The sequence below is a fragment of the Chaetodon trifascialis genome, chromosome 9 (genome assembly GCF_039877785.1).
Source record: "Chaetodon trifascialis isolate fChaTrf1 chromosome 9, fChaTrf1.hap1, whole genome shotgun sequence".
NCBI lineage: Eukaryota > Metazoa > Chordata > Actinopteri > Chaetodontiformes > Chaetodontidae > Chaetodon > Chaetodon trifascialis.
This window is the reverse complement of record NC_092064.1, coordinates 23,591,097-23,610,031: the sequence shown is the minus strand read 5'-3', so window position 1 is coordinate 23,610,031 and position 18,935 is coordinate 23,591,097. Positions and strand designations below refer to the sequence as shown.

General features: G+C 46.1%; 1 protein-coding gene across 3 annotated transcripts in view; it reads right to left on the bottom strand.

Moving 5' to 3' along the window:
* Window positions 1-18,935, bottom strand: part of robo1 (roundabout, axon guidance receptor, homolog 1 (Drosophila)) — a 218,383-nt gene that overhangs the window by 40,034 nt on the left and 159,414 nt on the right. For all 3 annotated transcript variants that reach the window (XM_070971046.1, XM_070971047.1, XM_070971048.1), the window contains one exon: window positions 1,787-1,944. In XM_070971046.1, coding sequence (XP_070827147.1) covers window positions 1,787-1,944 — 158 coding nt within the window. The remainder of the gene's footprint in view (window positions 1-1,786; window positions 1,945-18,935) is intronic.

The following is an 18,935-nucleotide window of genomic DNA, read 5'->3' as shown; positions in this document are numbered from 1 at the left end:
ACTTTAAAAGTGGTCTTTCGGGAGGGCCCAGTCTGTGAGGTTTTGTGTTTGACAGGAAGTTTACAGTGAGCTACACCAGCTGGTCCACGCAGCAGAGGCTGTTTTCAGGTCCATGCAAGGCCCTACGCAGCTGCAGGCTACAAGGACACAGCCTGCATCACAGCAACAGTGTTCACAATGTTCACTCGAAGGATTTCACCCATCAGTGCACAAAGTCACATATACAGCAGCAAGAACAAGTCCTCACGTCCACCATGTAGGAGTTACTGCAGAAATGATGTATAAACAACAGAAATAACTGTACAGAAGGGCAAGGTCAAACTGCCAACACGACTGTCTTTAATGCCGGTTTAGGAAAAATGGGATGTATTTTTCCTAAAATATTATTTACAGTATGACGGTGGAAGCAAATGGGTGGTAAGGTGTCGACATAGTAAAAACACAATACATATACGATCTAATGTGTAGAAATCACAAGACAGACAATTCAAAGGCCACACAAGTTCCCTGTGTGGCATAGAGGGTTTGTGCTTATCTGTAACTACTGTCTTAAGCGACGGACAGATGCGATTTGATTCACTTGAAACTAGATTATGGGCCTGTTTCGTTCAATTATGCTGCTCAGCGGTCAGACGCAGACTCTCGATCTTCTGCCTGTGCAGCTTAGAAAAGACTGAAAGAACACTTGCACACTGTTTGGGAGTTTGAACTGCGATCCACGTGCGCAACCTCAACTGGCCCTCACTGAGCAAAACTGTGTTTAGTCATGTAAAGTCCATCGCTGAAGACAGCCAGCAGCAATAAATCACTGTTTTAACTCACAGAGTAATGAAAATGCATTGAGCACAACTAGCCCGGGCTGGATTTCAGCGCTACGCTACGGGCATACAGAGTGGAACATCTTTATTACTCTATGTTGCATTTATTATCTGGGGAAGATTTGATTTTCCATGACTGTACTGTGAAGTTAGTCATCGTCAGCACTTGGAGGCCAAACTATTTGACTGCTCAACAACTGCACAACGTGCAGAACCGTAACACCCCACCAGTCAGATTGTGAAAATGGGATCCAGCCCCATAGCTAACTACTTCCCCCTCACTAGCTGCTTGCGTGCTGAGTCAGAGTCTTGTATTTCCCTTAAGCACGTATCCAATCAGTATAATCAAACACAATTAAAAGTCTCTTCCTGCTCAAGGAAAACCACTATGGACACCAAGTCGTGTTTGGTTGAAACAGTATGAGCTAAGGTTATTCGAGCGAGCGTGCAGAGCTGATTGACGGGGCAGCACTGGCTGTGCTGTTGTTTTAATTAAAGCTGAATAATTGGTGGTTTGGTTGCGAGACAAATGTAGGGAGTTGTTTGGATTCTGCAGGCGCTGCTGCTGCTGAGCACAACTTTCTCCTCTTCGATTCTAGTCAGCTCATTTCTCCCCCCTGATCTGCGCTTCTCCTGGTTGATTTCATCAGCAGGTCATCCCAAATCAATGCCCTGCTGCTGACTGATGGAGCAAGACTTATTCTATCTACCTCAGTCATTAAAGGTTGTAGCCACCAAAATGGGCTGCTTTGGGTTTGGTAATTGCTATACGTGAATAATGAGCCAAATAAATCAATCTTTCAACAAACACTGATGTGCTGGTAATGACTTGACCTGCATCACTGGGTCACTCTATCTCATACATGTCAACACATCAACCTTATATATATCAGGCATCAGTAGATTAGCCTACGTGTCAGCAATAACAACACTGCAGTGACTGAAGTTTCCAGAAAAAAAAGTCTTACAGTGATCCTCTCATCTCGGTCGTCAATGTTTATCCCATCTTTTTTCCATGATATGGTGGGTTCAGGATGTCCACGCGGAGGCTGACACTCCAGGACTGCTGGCTCGCCTGCTGCCACGATTACATCTGCGGGGTTTTGTCTGAAGTCATCACGCAGAACTGCAGGAAAGCAGAGAGAGGGAGAGAAGAAAAAAATGAACAAAATGTCAACAAAATCACAACACTTACAGCTGTTACCTGCCGCATTTATAAAGCCAACGGCAGCTAGTAAAACAGCAGTCAAGGTGTTTTGAAACACAATTAATTCTGCACAGATGACAAAACGCAAGGCACACATCACTACGGATTTTCTGCACATAGCCTACCATGAAAACTGACAACCCCACTAAAATCTCCTCACAGCATATAATAATAACTAAATAAAAACAGGTGTGTATGGTCTACCCTTATATAGGTGCTGTTTTCAATGCCCTGCTTCCTTCTATATAACCACATTATCAATAAGCTTCACAACAGCGGGGATAGGCTGTGCCCATCAACATCCTGAATAGTGATGACCTTCCTCTTTGTTGACCGAAGCACACAGACCTACATCTAATCATGCACACAAATACGCACACACTTCACGACACCCTGATCATCGCCTCTCCGTCATCACTTCTTCATCTCTCCCTGACACTCCATGTTTACATCCCCTGCGCTCATACAAGCGTGCTGGCTTAACATTGATGAAAATCCACATTAGATCCAATCCAACATTGGAGCCTTGCTAAGGACTTTGGTTGGATAAGATTCCTATTTGCATTGATTTTCCCTGGTAGAGGTCTGTGGAAAAGATGACACAGCAATGGATTTTCATTATTGGGACATGAGAGGCCCGCAGCTTCTCATAGGTCTAATTTGATACTGAATAGATGTGGGGGTTTCAAGAGATGAACGGAGCAATTCTGATTTTCATTTGGGACTGAATGCAAAATTACAAAACCTGCCTCACCTAAATTCATTAGTCTTTGCCTGCCTGCCTTATCAGAATATCACATCAATATCATTGCTAACCAGTAGCTCCACAAAGCAGATCAATGCGTATCTATTTTCTGAGGAGCAGCAGAACCATGTATCTCTGGAATCCATATCTCCAGCATTAAAGATAAACTGGAGGTTTATTGAGAGGGGAGAAAGTAATGAAAAAGCAACAAGCTCCCTTCTGCACACACTGTGCCAGTAATCATTTTCCCAGCTTTGCTGTATATACGTATAAAAACATATGAAAATAGTGCTTGTAAATTTCAGGCTGAAATTCAGGCCACACACAAAGCCCACAAGGTCAGCGCAGTGTGTGCATGTGAATCGCTAACCTTGTTCATGTATGGAAAAGTAATGTGAATGAGGGCTTGTGTCTGTGTTCTGGGGGAAAAAACAAGCTTTTGCCGTCTATTGTCTCACGCTCCTCAGCTTGCTCGAAAGTCACCTCAGTCACAGATCAAAGTCAAGCTCACCACAGGACCCCTCACCTACTGACAGCCAACAAATTCCTCACTAAACCCTTTAAGCACTTAATTGGTCATTGCTGAGCCCAGATACTGCTCTCTGCCTCTTGTAGCGAGGAGTGGGAATCCAGTCCAACAGTAGGAACCTGGCTTTGGTGTAAGATGGGTGGTAATAGCTTCCCCAGTCCTTCGCTGCGTAATCACACCCACATCGCTCTGAGTATAAATGTTGCATTGCCTCGTCTCAATTCTTAAGCATAGGAAGAGTATTTATCAGAAACAAAGCAAAAGGGTTCCTCAGATACTCTGCGCCTCATACAGTATGCTGCTCCCGCCTGTGAGTAGGAGGCACACCTCCACAGATAAATGCACAGCGCGCTCTGCACAGACGGATAACCATTATGTGTGTGACCCCCTAAATTTTCTACACTCGCTCTGATCCAAGTCAAACTCAGCAGTGCAGCTGCACGGCGAGTGAGCTCATTTGGCGCAGTCAAAAGCAGATACAGCCATCCAGGAATGCAAATGTAAACACTAAACATCCGATCCATTAGAGCACCAGCTGCATCTGAAGAAACACTGTCTCGGTTTGTATCAGCAGGGTCACCTTGATCTGAGGAGCGCTATTGTAGAAGTCAGCCTTGAGTTTCAAGGTGAGTGCAGCATTGGAGATGCTGTGGCCACATTCAGAAGTGATTTTTCTTTCTTTGTGTTTTTTGATAAATGAGTATAAAAGTGGAGACATGAGCTGGTGACAGTTGCTGAGAAACACTGTGTTGATCATGAGCGTGTATGTTTAAGAATTAAGAGTGTGTGAGAGAATTCATGCTTTTCCTGCACAGCTAATGCAGAGCCTGCAATAAATGCCCGGGTGAGCAACTTTAACTCTGACATTAAGTGCACATCGTCTCCTCTCAGTGGGTCTCTACCCCCCCTGCTGGCCTCACTGTAACTCTTTCAGCTAACATGCAGATGCATTTGTCCCTCCGGAAAATAAAAAGGGATGTTTGGTGGGGAAAAGAGGAAAAATAGGGATGCTGCACCGACTAGCTGGAGGCCTGAGGGAGAGCTGGCATCATCCAGTGTTTACACCAACAGCGCGGTGACCTCCACCCCTCCTTAACAGCACTCACTCCCCCACCTCGCTGCCCTCTCTCCTCCTCCAAACCAACACCTCTTTGTTATAAACACAGCTGAGTGCAGCGCAGCAGACAGCCCCGAACATCTGCGTGGTGAAAAACAAAATCCTCTGGGATGGAAGCAGAATGAGCAAGAATGAGACAGAGGCCGCCAGACAGTCTGTCAGACAGACAGACAGACAGAGAGACTCAGATCTGGATGGGGTACAAAGCCCCAACTCTTCCGCCAAAAGCCCTGTCAGATCCGGAGCTGTGGTGGAATCGGTTGCCTCTGGCCCCCCTGGTTTAAATAAGACATCCAGCGTCCCTCCTTCCTGTATACATACTGCATAAGGCCCTGCTCGCCTGCCTCCCTGCCTGTTCCTGTTCTAGGACCCAGAATTGGGTGAAAGAATGGGAGAGGGAGGCTCTCACGCTGTGTGCTGTCCTTAAAGTGAGTGTGTGTGTGGTGTGGTCTATGTCTGTGTTTGGGATAATGAGCCTGCTCTACCATTCTGTCTCTCTAGTGAGCCTGCAGCTGTCCCCTAGCAGATAATATTTCCTGCGCTATTAACAGGGAGGCCAACCTCAATGTGTGTGTGAGAGTGTGTGTGTTTGTGTGTGTACAGAGAGAGATTTTCAGTTTGTAGCTTAATATGTGGAAATGGGCCAAAGTCACAGGTCCCAGCATGAAGACGCCTCTTTGTCCGTCCTGGATTTGCTCAAATATGCTGATGACAGGATGAAACGGAGTGAATATCCGGACCTGGACAGATATCAATACGCTTTGTCAAGGTAAAGGGATCTATTTTGCATTGCGTTTCCTCTTTTCAGTGCGCTAAGAACAACACACATCCTATCTCATCTGGCTGACATGCCTCGCTGCAAGACAAACAGCTGACTGTGCATAAAACAACCATATCTATCCAGGCAGAAGTTTAGTTTGCAGTGGCAAGAATCTGTTGGGCCCTGCCGAGCCCAGTCTAACCACACTCTACTGTACTGTGTGATAAATCGCTCCCCAGGTCCACAGTAGCAAATTGCAGCTATGCTGAAGCTAACGCAATTAGCTGCCATCATTTCTTACACCCAAACCCTCCTTTAAAGGTCAGCTGAGATGGCTGCACTCAGCTCTGAAAGCTCCCAGGTTCATCACCCCCACAAACGATCCCCTGTCCACCCACACATACACAGACACACACATGCGTGCACACAGACACACACACACTCTTTTCCTCAGGAAATTGAAAACAGATGTTTAAATGTCAAATTAAAATGAGATTCCCGTGCTGGCCCTCCAACATTAATGAAAATGAAGACTTAATGCCACACACAAGTCTGGGTGGGAAGATCAGATGAGCTTTGTTCTGAGGAAATTAAACCAAGTACAACAAGCTTCCCCGCAAATCTTTGGAAGGATACAAAAACAGACCCACCAGGGAATTAAAGATTTATCATAAGGCACCCAGAGTCAATCCTGCAGAGACACAGAGCACAGCATGGGTCTTGCCTTTGGCTTCGGATTTTTCCTTCAAACAAAATGGACATGGCTAGTCCCTGAAGGGAAACAGACATGAACGATAACAGCAGGGAAACGGTACTAAAGAGGGAGGGAGAGGAACAGATGAAGCAAGAGGCAGTAAGAGATAATCCATTTGTCTTCTCTGTGGTCTCTCCTCCTGGTTTGAAAGTGGTTCTGCCTCTTTTAAACGCAACAAATTTGCTGTTTGCTTCAAAAGCCGCCTCAATTTCAGACTCTCAGGGGTCAAATGTCATCAAATATTACCTGAGGACATAAAGTGGGGGTGAATGGACAGTGTAACAAACACTGAGAAAATATCACAAGGCTAAGCAGCTCCAGATGTTCATCTTCAGCAGAACCGCTGTCCCTATTTACTGTCTCTATGAGGCAGCAATGAGCCAAGTCAGTAACAACAAAATCTAAAAAAAAGAAAAGGTCAAAGCATGGATGTTTCACTGATATTATGCATGTAAAGAAAGCAGACCCATATTCACAGCAGCTGCAGCACATTAAAATTCTGGTCAAATGACAAATTTAGGAGTATTAAAACAGGGCTTATATTGCCTGAGCTCCCCTCCAGTCCATTTCTACTTGCTGTACAACATAATTCCTCTGCCCCCTCATGACTGTTGTTTGTGCCATAAGCAAAAATCTGCCTTACTCACAGTGCAGCTGTGCTGTGTGCTAAACCCTTCCATATCGATGCTCTTCACCTTGCCCCCAGCTCTGTCCTGTGGGACAAACACCTCTCATTCTCCCCCTCCACGAATCTCCCACATTGTCTCTAAATTTCTCTCTCCCCTCTCAGCATTTGACCCCCTTATCTTACCTCTCTGTCAGCTCACACACACACTGAGCAGCTTACATCAAAGACAGGCTCGTAGCGATGGTGTGTTAACCCGGGCCACACTATTGCAAAGGCTGCTGCAGGTGGATGATTCGCCAACGGCGTGCGTACAGTGTGTGTATGTTTTTGCGCTGCATAAATCTGTAGTTTTGCTAGTGGGTGTGAAGATATAACAGGACTCCTGCTGTACTCTGGAGAATCACTGCCTCCCTGCTCTCCCTCCTCCCACTCATTCCCTTGTTCCCCCTTGACCCCACCACCACAGAGATGAGATTGGACACGGCAGACTCCCCTCTCTTTCTCAATCTGGCTCTCGTTCTTCTGCTCTGAGCTCATGCCCTCTTTCCCACCCTGCAGACACTCCGTCCTGTCCTGCAGCATGCAAGCTGCACTGAGCATGCCCATAACACTGTCAGGGATGGATGATTACAGATATAAACTTCACAGCTACGTACACATACACAAATACAGAGATAAAACTGACATGAAAGGAAGTTGTAGATAATAATGGACATGACAATAAAGCCACTGCACACTTTTGACGGTGAAATGTTTTGTTCTTTTAGAATTAAATTTATAGCTTCACATTTATTTCCAAATGCCGCATTGATAAATCATGTAGAAAACAATAGAACCTCTCTAGACAACCGTGACATTCAATATCAGGTCACATCTGCAGAGTCACATTGGTTAAAAATACTTGACAGGCTAAGTGCCTGGTTGACCGAAAGACACCTTGTGGACACCCGTAAATATGTCAACAAGAGGAGACAGACTATTACCCGCCTGGCCTTTAGGGTTTGCACCTGCACACCCTGAATGCCGTGAGGTCATCCTCCAGACTCAGATGTGATGTCATGTCACTGAACCGAGACAGGATGCCCCTATTAGCTCTTATAAACATTCAGAGCCGGAACAATAAACCATGTGAGTTCATTAGTAAATAAACAAAACACAGGCGTACATGTGCCTGTCAGCATGTTCCCCCAACTTGTCTTACTTGCTATGGTATAAAGATTGGGCTTCACTGAAGCTTGAAAATCACTGAAGACATCTCGACATTTGCAGATCAGATGAGACCGTGACTGTGCTTTCATCAGCATCCACACAATGAGCAGCACATGTGCTACAAGCTGTAGAGATATACAGATGCAAATGTAAACGGCGCCATGTAGGGAAATGAATCAGGCTGGTGTGTGGACTGAAGCTGGGGTAAGGTTGAAAGGCATTTCCACTGTGCCGTGCCAGGTGATTACAGTCTAGGTGCCCGGTCCAGACCAGGTGATCTACAGTCACTCGCTGTGGCCCGGCGAGGCCGCGGAGAGCTGAGTGCAGAAGGTTCAGCCTCAGCGCTTCATCCTCCACGTTACACACTACAGCAAACACATGCAGACCTCATGTGCATTAGTATCCAATAGCAATTATGTCTGTACATAAAGAAACACAAACATCTGCACACACAGGCGCGCACACACTCACACCACATAAAGAGAACTTCACCCCACAGCCGCGCAGACAGAGAGGCCATTGAGTGCCTGTGTTTGTTTAAATGGTCATAAGTCTTCTCGTCAGGCTTGGAGAGAGAGGTGGCGTTTGGCGAACACGGGGAAAGGCACAGAGGGCAGGAGGGAGGGCAGGTTTATGCGAGTGACTGAGTGAGTGAGTGACTTGGCACCTCATAGTTCAATAAACAGTGCCGGTTTGATTGGAGTGCTGGGTGAGCAGGAGTTTGACTAAAATAAAGAGTGTTTCAAGTGCCGGGGCTGAACAGGCAGGAATGTCAGAGAAAAAAAAAACCCCCACGGCTCGAGAACGACTCTCTGTGAACAGAAATGTTATAAAAAGCAGAAATACAAATCCCATAAAATCCTGATAGGAACAACCGCCGCCATAATGCAAACTGCGTGATAAACATCTGTATGGGATTATCACATTTAAAAGTAATTATTGAAAGACACAGACGAGCCATTTGTGGATTTGTCAGCTTCTGACAGATCGGCTCGTACGCTCCACATATGAAAGCAATTTCAAGGCTGTTGTTATTCTGAAGGAGAGTCTGTTACCTGTGGTGGAAACACAGCATCAGGCAGCATTGTTGCTAAATGCACAGAGTCATGTATAGTTTTCTCATCAGGGGCTGGCCAAGCGAAATTAAATATTCTGTTTGCACAGCACAGAGCTCATGCCAATTGAATTCACTGTTTCCATTATCAAACAGTGTTTTAGCAGTTTCACAAGGCAATAAAATAATAATGAGGGAGATAAAGGAGGGAGAAGCAGGTAAATCGACGTATTTTACAAGTACAGAATTCTTCATTTTGCAGCAGCCAACACTTAAGCAGCCAGTACTTAAAGGACCAGTGTGTAAGATTTAGGGGGATCTATTGGCAGAATACAGCAGAAATGGGATAAAATATTCCTGTGCATGTTCTCATGAGTGTATAATCACCTAAAAATGAGAATCGTTGTTTTTGGGATGTTAGAATGAGCTCCTCATATCTACAGAGGGAGTGGAGTCTGCCATGTTCCTACAGTAGCCCAGAACGGACAAACCAAACACTGGCTCTAAAGACGGGCTCGCTGGCTATTTGGTGTTATTTGTGAGTTTCATGGCCACTGTAGGTTCGGGAGGGTAAGGGGTTTTCACTAGAGGCCACTAAATCCTACACACTGGTCCTTTAGAGACGCATGTCTATGAAGTGTCCTCATTTATAGGTGGAGCTCTCCTGCGTCCTCCCTGAGGACAAGGGGGAATTGAAAACCCCAGTAACCCAGCTCACTCTCATCACTCACTGTGAAGTCTTAAGCCTGGAGGCCTCTGCATGGAGGTACAAAAGAGCAGATGTAACACTATAGTTCACACACACATGTACACCTGTACAGTATGTTCCCTCATTCTCTGTCTCTTTCTGCCTCTCACACACAACAAGGACTGAGGCCATGGGGCTGTGGCCTGCCCTCCGTGAACTGTGTCAGGAGCGCAGCCTGCTTCCTGCGTACGCGTTCGTGCACAAAATGAAATACGGTTGTGGCATCCAGGCAGATCTTAAAGGCAGGTGAAGAGTAATGTATTCAATGCAATTTGCAGCCAGCATATGACGAATCTCCACATTCTGAGCAACATTTCATCTTAATGGACAATTCAAAATGTCTCAGAGTTTGTCTTACAGAGTGCGTCTGCGTGTCGACTTTCTTGCACACCATGTGTCTGTTATTATGACAATGATTGATACACCTCGGGCTGAGTATTTTCCTAATAAGTGTATTTCCTCATTGACCTCGCCGTAAATGTTTCCACTGGAACTGCTTCGTACTGAAGGAACGCTTCCTATGAATTCGCTGACAGCGTTGTTCTGTGGATCATCCGGAGTAATGGGGACATCGATTCTGTTGCTGTTGAATTTTTTAAATGTAATTCTTCAACGCTGCGAACACCATGAACAAAATCCTTTGTATTGGAGTAGAGGCAGACCTCTCGCAGATATCTGAAAACCTGGCCTTCTAAAAGCAGCTATCTGCATGGCGAGATGCTCCCTGAGGTAAGTGAGAAAATGTGTTTTTGTAATTTGGGTGAATTGACCCTGTATGACCCTCTATCTTTGCCTCTGAATCTTTCCCTCTTTTCTCACCGCCGCTCTCTCGTCTGTGCCTGCGTTCAGCTTTACTCGGCTGTGCTAGTCTGAGTCTTCACACTGTAATAGGATTTTACACAGCACACAACTGGTGAGTATATGCAGATTGCACATTTGTCACCACAGAATGCTCATTATAGTAAATCCCTTTACCTCCAGAAAAGCAGGCGAGAGCCATGGAATATCTTTATCCACTTGTGCCTAAACCCCGCTACGTGTTTTACACAGCTCAGTTCACATTGTGTCAGTTATGTTTGCTGACAATATCTCACTGTGAGCTTCCCTCCTGTCTGTGTGGCCCCACCGGCGAACCCTCTCCCAGCATCTGCAAAGATGAGGGCCTTATTAAAACAATCTTCCCAATTAACATTCCTGGCCCCTGGAGCCCCACCAGTCCTCCCTGTAGACCTCCTCCAGATCTGACCCCCTCCTCAGCTATACATTGACAAAGAAGCTGTGTATGGCCCAGAGCAGCCACGGGACCCTTGAATATGACTGGCCTGCGAGGGGGATGTGAGGCAACTTGTTTTTCTCTCAGAGGAACCGAAATCTGTGCGGTTGTCCGTTTTTGCGTGTGTGTTTGTTTGTGTGTTCATCTGTGTGTGTGAGGACGAGGGAGAGAGAGAGCAGGGACGATGCAGGAATAAATGAGTTAGCACCTGGCGGCACTAAACACTAATTTGATGTGACATACAATGATATGGGCTCATTTGCACAGGGTGGATAGCTCGTGCTCCCGGGCGGGAAGGAGTACTGTAAGAGGAGCCTGTCAGCCAGCTAACTCACACCATCAGAGAAATTACATCCATAAACACAGCCGGCTTTCCTGCAGAGTGCCATTTGACCTGCCGCTTACTCTCATCTGAGCATTTTGGAACATCTGCAGCAGATCTTTTCACTTCTCTATTAGCCTGAGATCTCACGGCCAGATTACAAGGCGCTCCCCAGTCTCTCGCTTATCTTCCCAAAACAAAGATATATTATCGACAAACAGCGGAGAACGATACAGTGTTATTCTATAGTGGTGCTGTGCAAACAGGACCCGGGCAGGGGGGAATGAGATCCCGGTGTGGAGATGAGACCCTCTACAATGACTGCAGGTCTGGCTTAGCTTTGTGTCACAGATAACGGAGATCACAAACATCATGCAGCTCCCGCTCTCCTCAGCTCATTCGGACCTTCCAGCGGCTAGCATGCAACAACTGCCACTGCTACGGCACAGTTTGGCTGTGCGTAGCACGTCTGTGTGAGCACTCATGTGCAAGCAGGTGTGTTTGCTTGTGTTTTAGTTCTCCCAAGTGATTATGCTGCCAGTTTGTTTGGGCTACACCTTATTAATGCACATTTAATGAGATCCAGCGGACATGCGGTACGCGGATGTTCTCTCTGCAAAATATGTCAAATAAACTAATTCAAAGCAGAGAAGTTAGAAGTCTCACTTTCATCTTAAATTGGTGTAATGGAAATTTTAGCCTAACACACTTAGTTTCCAATGAAGGCCTAATTTAATAGAGGTTTAGGAAACAGTAGGAGTGAGCGATTGTTGCGGAGAACAGTGTGTCTCGGTCGGGACAGGACCATAAACTAGGATTACATCAGCGGCTGTTGCGGAGGTGACTGAGGAAGAGTAATATGAGAGCGGCTGTGTGGAGGGAAACAGGCAGGCACAGAGGAAAACGGGGAAGGAAAAAACACTAGGGGATCCAATGTAATGTTACAGCAGATCCCTCAGCCTTTCGTCATGGCCACTTTCATTTCCACCATGCTGATCCCTCTCCAATCACTTTACCAGGCACAGGGGAGACAGGGAAGGAAGGAGGAAGAGGGCCAGGGAGAGGAAAAGGTTGTATAGGTTAAGTAAAAGAGTGGAAGTGGGGGGGTCCTCCAGAGATATAGGGCACAGGAATGTTAAAGAGGGTGAAACAAAGCAAATAACGGCGCTGGGATCCAAACATGTGCTGCAGCTCCAGAGGGGCACATCTTTCTCTGATCAGATGCCGTCCCCTTTCCAATGGTTTCCACATGGACCCTAAACTCTCCCAGATGGACCCTGGGAAGATGAAAAGATGTCCATATCCCTATCTGAGAGGGGATCTGTTACAGTGGGAAGAGATACCAAAAGGAACGGAGTGAGGGAATGCCGTCAGAGATAGTGTGCCAGAAAGAAATAAGAGAGTTGAAATTTCATCTTTAGCACTTGCGCACCACGTGAGCGTGCACACCTGCGCCATCATTGCAACACTGATGCTATAGCTTTTCACTGCATTTGTCAAGTTGTCCATCATGTCATATCAAGCGCGGCTGATGCCAAGGAGGAGGTTTTTTAAGTGTGGCAGAAATGACCCTGATCCCTGTGAAATTGACACTGTGTAAGGTTTCAAGACTTACGTTAAGCCCTGGATTTTCCATCTTTACATTTTCATTAAAAGAGGCACAGACACAAGAAAAGTGCCTTCGTAGTTTTTTTTTTTTCCCCTCCTTTGTTTTATGGTATACTTTGCTACTGTTAACATGGCTGAAACATCCTGGTGAGCTGATTTATGATCCCTCTCCCCAGGGTACAAAGCCAAGCCCAGCAGCAGGGGAAATTTAAGGCTACTGCACCAGCTCTACTCAGAGAGGACTCTAAAATATCTGCTAGATTTATTGAAGTGGGAGAGAAATCTTTTTCTCCTCTGAGGTACTGCGCTCCTCTTGCTACTATAAAGCTTGGCAGCTTGAGACTAGCCTGATGAATATAGAGGAGCGTCAAGGTGCACTGTGTCTAAAAATATTTTGCGTGGTGATTTTGGTTTCGTAATCTGTATTTGGGCTTCAGCACTGACTCGGCCCGTCCATTAAAGTCTGTCCTCTTTTCTTTTTTCCTGAAGCTCGCCATGAGAGGAAACTCCACCTTTACTTTTTTTTTTCAATCCAACTCTCAAGTGGAGAAATTTCTCTCTAGTGAAAAGCAGCTAACTCCTACAGCTGTCCATTAAAATCACATCTGTTTACATTCATACTGCAATGTTCTGATGGTCGTAACGTAAAACGACATAAGATTGAAATATTGCTAAGGGATGATGGACAACCGCTGGTTTCACTGGGTGACATTAAAGGGAATATTAAATACAGGTCTCATATCATTTCAATCCCATCCCCAGCCGGCTCTCTATGTAATGCAGTTGGTGATGGGTCTAAAAAAAAGAAAAATATATAAATAAACACCTAATCATCACATTGAAGAAGATTCCTCTGGAGAGAAACCCTGACAAGGATGGTATGAAACCTATCACATGTACAACACAATGAACTTATTAAAGATCAGCCATTGGTACGTTTCAATTTTCTTTTCATAAAGGCAACTTATCCTCCTGGTTCTCATTTCCATTTTATTTACTCCTTTTCAGTGTTGCTCAGTCTGTTGTGGCTTTAAGTAGGAGTGATTTGTTTTTAAATTTCATGCATAGATCTGCAATGAGGAAGCTTTAAACCCTGACCCGCAAGTCTTAAGTCTTCCCCCACTCCTCCTCCTCCTCTGCACTGTTTTGCTGAGCAGGTGTCTACAGGGACGACCATCGGAAGCAGCAACCTCTAGTTCACCCCTTCTTGAAAATAAAAGCCCACTCAACACGGATGCCATTCTCAACATCTAGAGGCATGTGGTCAGCCCAAAGGCCCGGTGCAACGTAGACAGATTACTCAAAGGAAAAGAGGAGCCCATCTGGAGCAGGAGGGGCGAGGAGCGAGGGGAAGAGGAAATTTAAGAAATGGAGGAGAAAGAAGTGGTTGGATGATTTGGAGGATAAGGGAATGCACCACAGAAAGGCCGAGAAGTATTGGGGAGGTGGGATGGAGGCAGATGTTTGAGTTTTTCTGCCAAAGGGGGATGCATGGATGCGTCAGAGATCTGAACTGCGCCGACTTGGGTGTGCTGCATAAATCAGTCTATGAAAGCGGCGAGACAAGGTAAAATAAGAGCCCATGTGAAGGACAAGCTGATCCTCGTCAGTCCAGACTGTTCAAGAGAAAAACACTCGATTACAAGTGAAATATCAAATTAGAGCTCGATCAGTATGACACATAATTCCATACTGGCTGCTGGATGCTTGGCTGAGATTGCACTGTGTGTGTGTGTGTGTGTGTGTGTGTGTGTGTGTGTGTGTGTGTGTGTGTGTGTGTATGTGTGTGTGTGTGCCTCCAGGTTCCACACACATTTGAAGGAGTGACAAGTTCAGTGTGTGTTTGAGGTCAGCGGCCATGTGTACACATACACCAACGTGTTAAGAGCTGCTGGGTTGTGTGGTCAGTGGTACATCTCATTAGAACCTGCTGACCCAACCGGTTCACCGCACTCACAGAGCAGCAGAGCTGGGGCGTATAGCAAGCAAGCGTGAAAGCAAACATGAAGCACTCCTCTGTGCCAGCAAACAAACTGTCCCCTGGCAGAGAGAGAGAGAGAGAGCGAGTGTGAGATCAACAAGCAGGGGAAGAAGCCCCCACAACCATCATGCTCTCCCGTCAGTATCTCTTTAACAAACTGAACATCATCAGCACAGAGAGGTCAGGACTCGGCGAACAGATAAACCCTTCCTCCGTTTTCCCCAGCTCCCCTGAGATAAGACATGCCTATCGTGCCTCACACGGGGAGACAGCTTACCGCAATGCTGCCACCGCCTCCCCTGTGAGCAAATCATCAAATAAATCCATGTTTGGTTTCTGCCAAGCCCAAATATGCCAACGCAGCCGTGATAAGAGTGCGTGCAGCTAAAAAGCTACATTGTGCTCAACAAAGGGGAAACAAGCAAGTCAGGGTGAGGATGTGATGAGGCTTGTTGCCCTCTGGAGCAGCAGATGAGGGCGTTCAGTTTGTTGTGGAGAACGGCAAAATAAAACAGCATTTTACATCATGTGGGTGAAACCTGCCTGGGAGCACGGGCCATATGGGTGACATCAATATAGTCCATCCACCATTTCAGCTGAGCATAGTGTTACAGTCTGCAGGACTGTAAATCAGCAGTGGCGGTATGCAGCAGCAGTAAAGCAGTATGCGGGGTGTATTACATGATACTTCTACTTCATTCCACCTGATTTGCATTGTTTTGGTATGTGGGATGAAACTGGCACACCAGGGTTGCATTATGTTGGAAGGAAAACTCTGCACATATTTTAACTTCCCCTGCAACCAACTCGATCTGCCCACAGAGTTTAGCACTGATTCCAAACACACCCCCCCCCGCAGTACCAGAGTCCACATGCCTTCTATTGTCTGAGTCCCAACCATGTTGTCTGTATCTGGGAGAGATAGCATCGCAGCAAGCCCTCTCTGTGGAGATCTGTGGCTTTCTGAGACCGTCAGAGCCCGTGGAAGGCAGCACACCTGCATGCCAGACAATAGCAATGGCTCCTATAGATTGTGCTGGTCTTTGAAGTGGCGATGGATGCGAGCTCAATACCTCAGGCTCTGTGGTTTCAGCACGCAGCCTTTGTGATGAGAGACAGCTTTGAGATGAGACAACCGGCGCTTTTAAGGACGTTCAAGTGTTCGGTTGACCAGCCATTCCACATCAGACAAGGTGCTCGCATGAGAGGCACACAAAGCAAAAATTAAGAGGATGTCTGACGGCGGTACATGCTTCGGTGCTCACCCTCTGCAGTCTGATCTGCCAAATTTTCATAGCACAGTTAATTGGCACGGGGTCAGGTATCAAAACAGAGACAGGGAAAATATACATGTGAGGGGGACACAAATCATGGAAGATGACCCGAGAGCTTCAGTATGTTTGGGCTGGGGAGGGAAAACACCACACGGACAGAACTTTACATTCCACACCAGAGTATCACAGCCACATCTAATATCTCTTCTGTCAGTCTGTGGTGTCAGCCCATTGTCTAACAGGCCTCCTAAGCATAAACTAGCTGTGAAATATGACATCATAAAAAGCAGTGGGTTTTTCGATTATGAGGCGGCTATGAATTATTCAGCGGTGACTGATGGTGATATTTTTCTCTCCATCTTTCTGCTTCCATCCTTGTCTCACAGCTTTTTCTCTCTCCATTTGTGTCCTTTTTCAATCCTGTGGGATGTGTAGCAATACTGCTGAGGGAAAATCTGGACGAAGGGGAAAAAGAGAAGCAGAGTCTGGGAAACATGGGAGTGTAACACTGTGACTGACTGGTGTTAAAGTGGATGCCTCACCTCTTGACAGGGCTACAACAAAGTCAAGTGAGTGGAAACCTTGACTGGTAAACAGAGACATCCCAAGCATGCCAGACGCTGGTCTGGTGTCAACACTGTCATCATGTGGCTAAAATCCCGGCAGTGTTGTCCTTACGATCCCACCGTCTGACCCTTTATCTGTCACCATCTATTTGACTATACCTTCTTAACTACACACCATCAACACACGGCCTTAGAATAATAGCTCTTTTCCTGCACATCACAGTGCTTTACTTTGCTTGCCTAAGCGTGACACCGTTGGAGCCATTGGGGAATGAGCCAGTCACAGGAGTGCATGTTCCCCGAGTGGTGACAGACAGGGCCATACAGTATGCCTCTGCATAGTGATGAGTAACGATCTCTCTGGGGGTCTGCGTTGCTGCATCTCATACAGACACACATACATTTCACTGTACATCCTGCTTTCGAGTCGCACAGCGGTGCATACAGGAACAAAAGCAGACAGTTCAACTGCATGGTCTGCTATTGATGTCAGTACTTTAAAAACCATGCAACAGCACCTTAAAATGTTTAAGATGTTTGGGATCAAGGGTCCCTTTTCAGACCGGCTGCTGCCCAAATTTAGACATTACAGCTACATTACTGTATTACTGCATCTGTTCTCAACGGTTGGTGTTCTGTTTACTTTGCAAGCAACACAGTTGAGAAACAGTGTCAGCTCATAATGTTAGGCAGATCCAGGCTGGGGTTTTTAATCCACTCTCAATACGTGTTTTAAATGCCTCAGACAAACATCTTACATGGAGCTGACAGCACAAATAAAGTTTTTTTTTTGGCAGGAGCCTCCATACAGAGAATTCATTCTAAGCGAGTGGACATTCAGACAAAGCCTGCGTATCAGCTTGAACTCCGGACAGAAATCTGTGAATATTTACTTGGACCACTTCCAGTTAAACATTTTGGCCTGCACTTCAGGTCGCCAAGGAAATGTGTGTTATACGTGTTTATAAAACATTTGTGCTCCCAAGTTTTCACCGTCTACTCCCTCATGTGGTGTCAGTGATTACTGGGCCAGATGTTGGGTATCACTGATTTAAGCTGAGGAGTACATGTGAGGACAAGACTCTGCGAGTCATTGTCCTCTCCTTTATCTTCACTGTGTTTTCTCTGAGTCTCAAAAACATAATCGTGGTGTGCCAGTCCAATACACACAGGCACAGGGCCAGCCACAGAGGAGGACACAATCCATGAAAACTTCATTTCCTGACGCAAAACACATTTTTTCTTCTTTTCTGTAATAACTCCAGTAATGAGAAAGAAAATGAAATAACTTCTAGGAATACATGAAGCATGGCAGCTATTCACCAACTAGGCCACGTGCTCTGATTCCCTATCTGTTTCACTCAGGCCTTCACGTGTAAGCATGCACATACTGTATTACCAGTGCCACACAGACATAAGCAGGACAGCGGGTGTACTGCTGCAAAAACACTGCTGAGCCTCTCACTAATGTACTCCAAATTATGTGCTTCAAACGAGTCACCACCACTAACAAAAGCCATTGTTTAGAATGGCTGAAGTAAGGACTGGCAGTGATCAACCTGAATGGTGTAGTAAGAGCAATCTACGGCCACTCCACGTGAAACAGAAGAGCAATGCCCCGGCTGATGAGGCCCTCCACCTTCTCATCTGTCCACTAAAAGCCCTCTGCCACTGCTTCATGCATGCATCCCCATCCACCCACACCGTGTATAAGCCAATAATGAGCCCTGCACTAATGCATAGGAACAACACAATTAAATCCAAAACGGACAACTCCCCACTCCAGTCCAGGCATGAGCATTCGAGAGAGTGCTCATTGTGCTGATGTGTTAGTGCATACGCGAATGTGAGCTTGACCACTCGTGCATGTATATCGTGTGTCTGTGTGTGTGTTTGCTCTAAGAAGCAGAGCAGAGTGGACAGCACCGGCCAGCAGCCCTTTGACCTGTGGCCTGAAGGCCTGGTATAAGACGGCAGTGCTGGTTTGCAGTAAGTTCCTCCCTCTGGCACAGAATCCTTGGCAGGTCACCATGAAACACACAAGCCACAGGCACATGGATCTGATCCAGGATGCCACGCTTGGTTTGAACTCTCTCTTGACAAAGAGGAAAAAAATAATTTCCCTCCAGAAAATCCTGGAAGAAAGGGAACCGTGGAACCGAGGAACAGTTCAGCAGTGTGCTGCACTGTACTCAAAGAAATCCAAATCAGATTTCCGCTCTGACAGGCAAACCTCAGCTCACAATAATAGTTTCACAGAAGCAACATTTGCTTCTATCCACACTGTGTGTGAGTTAAATTGTCTACACAATGGCCCATTTGTTTTGGCCCTGATATATTTG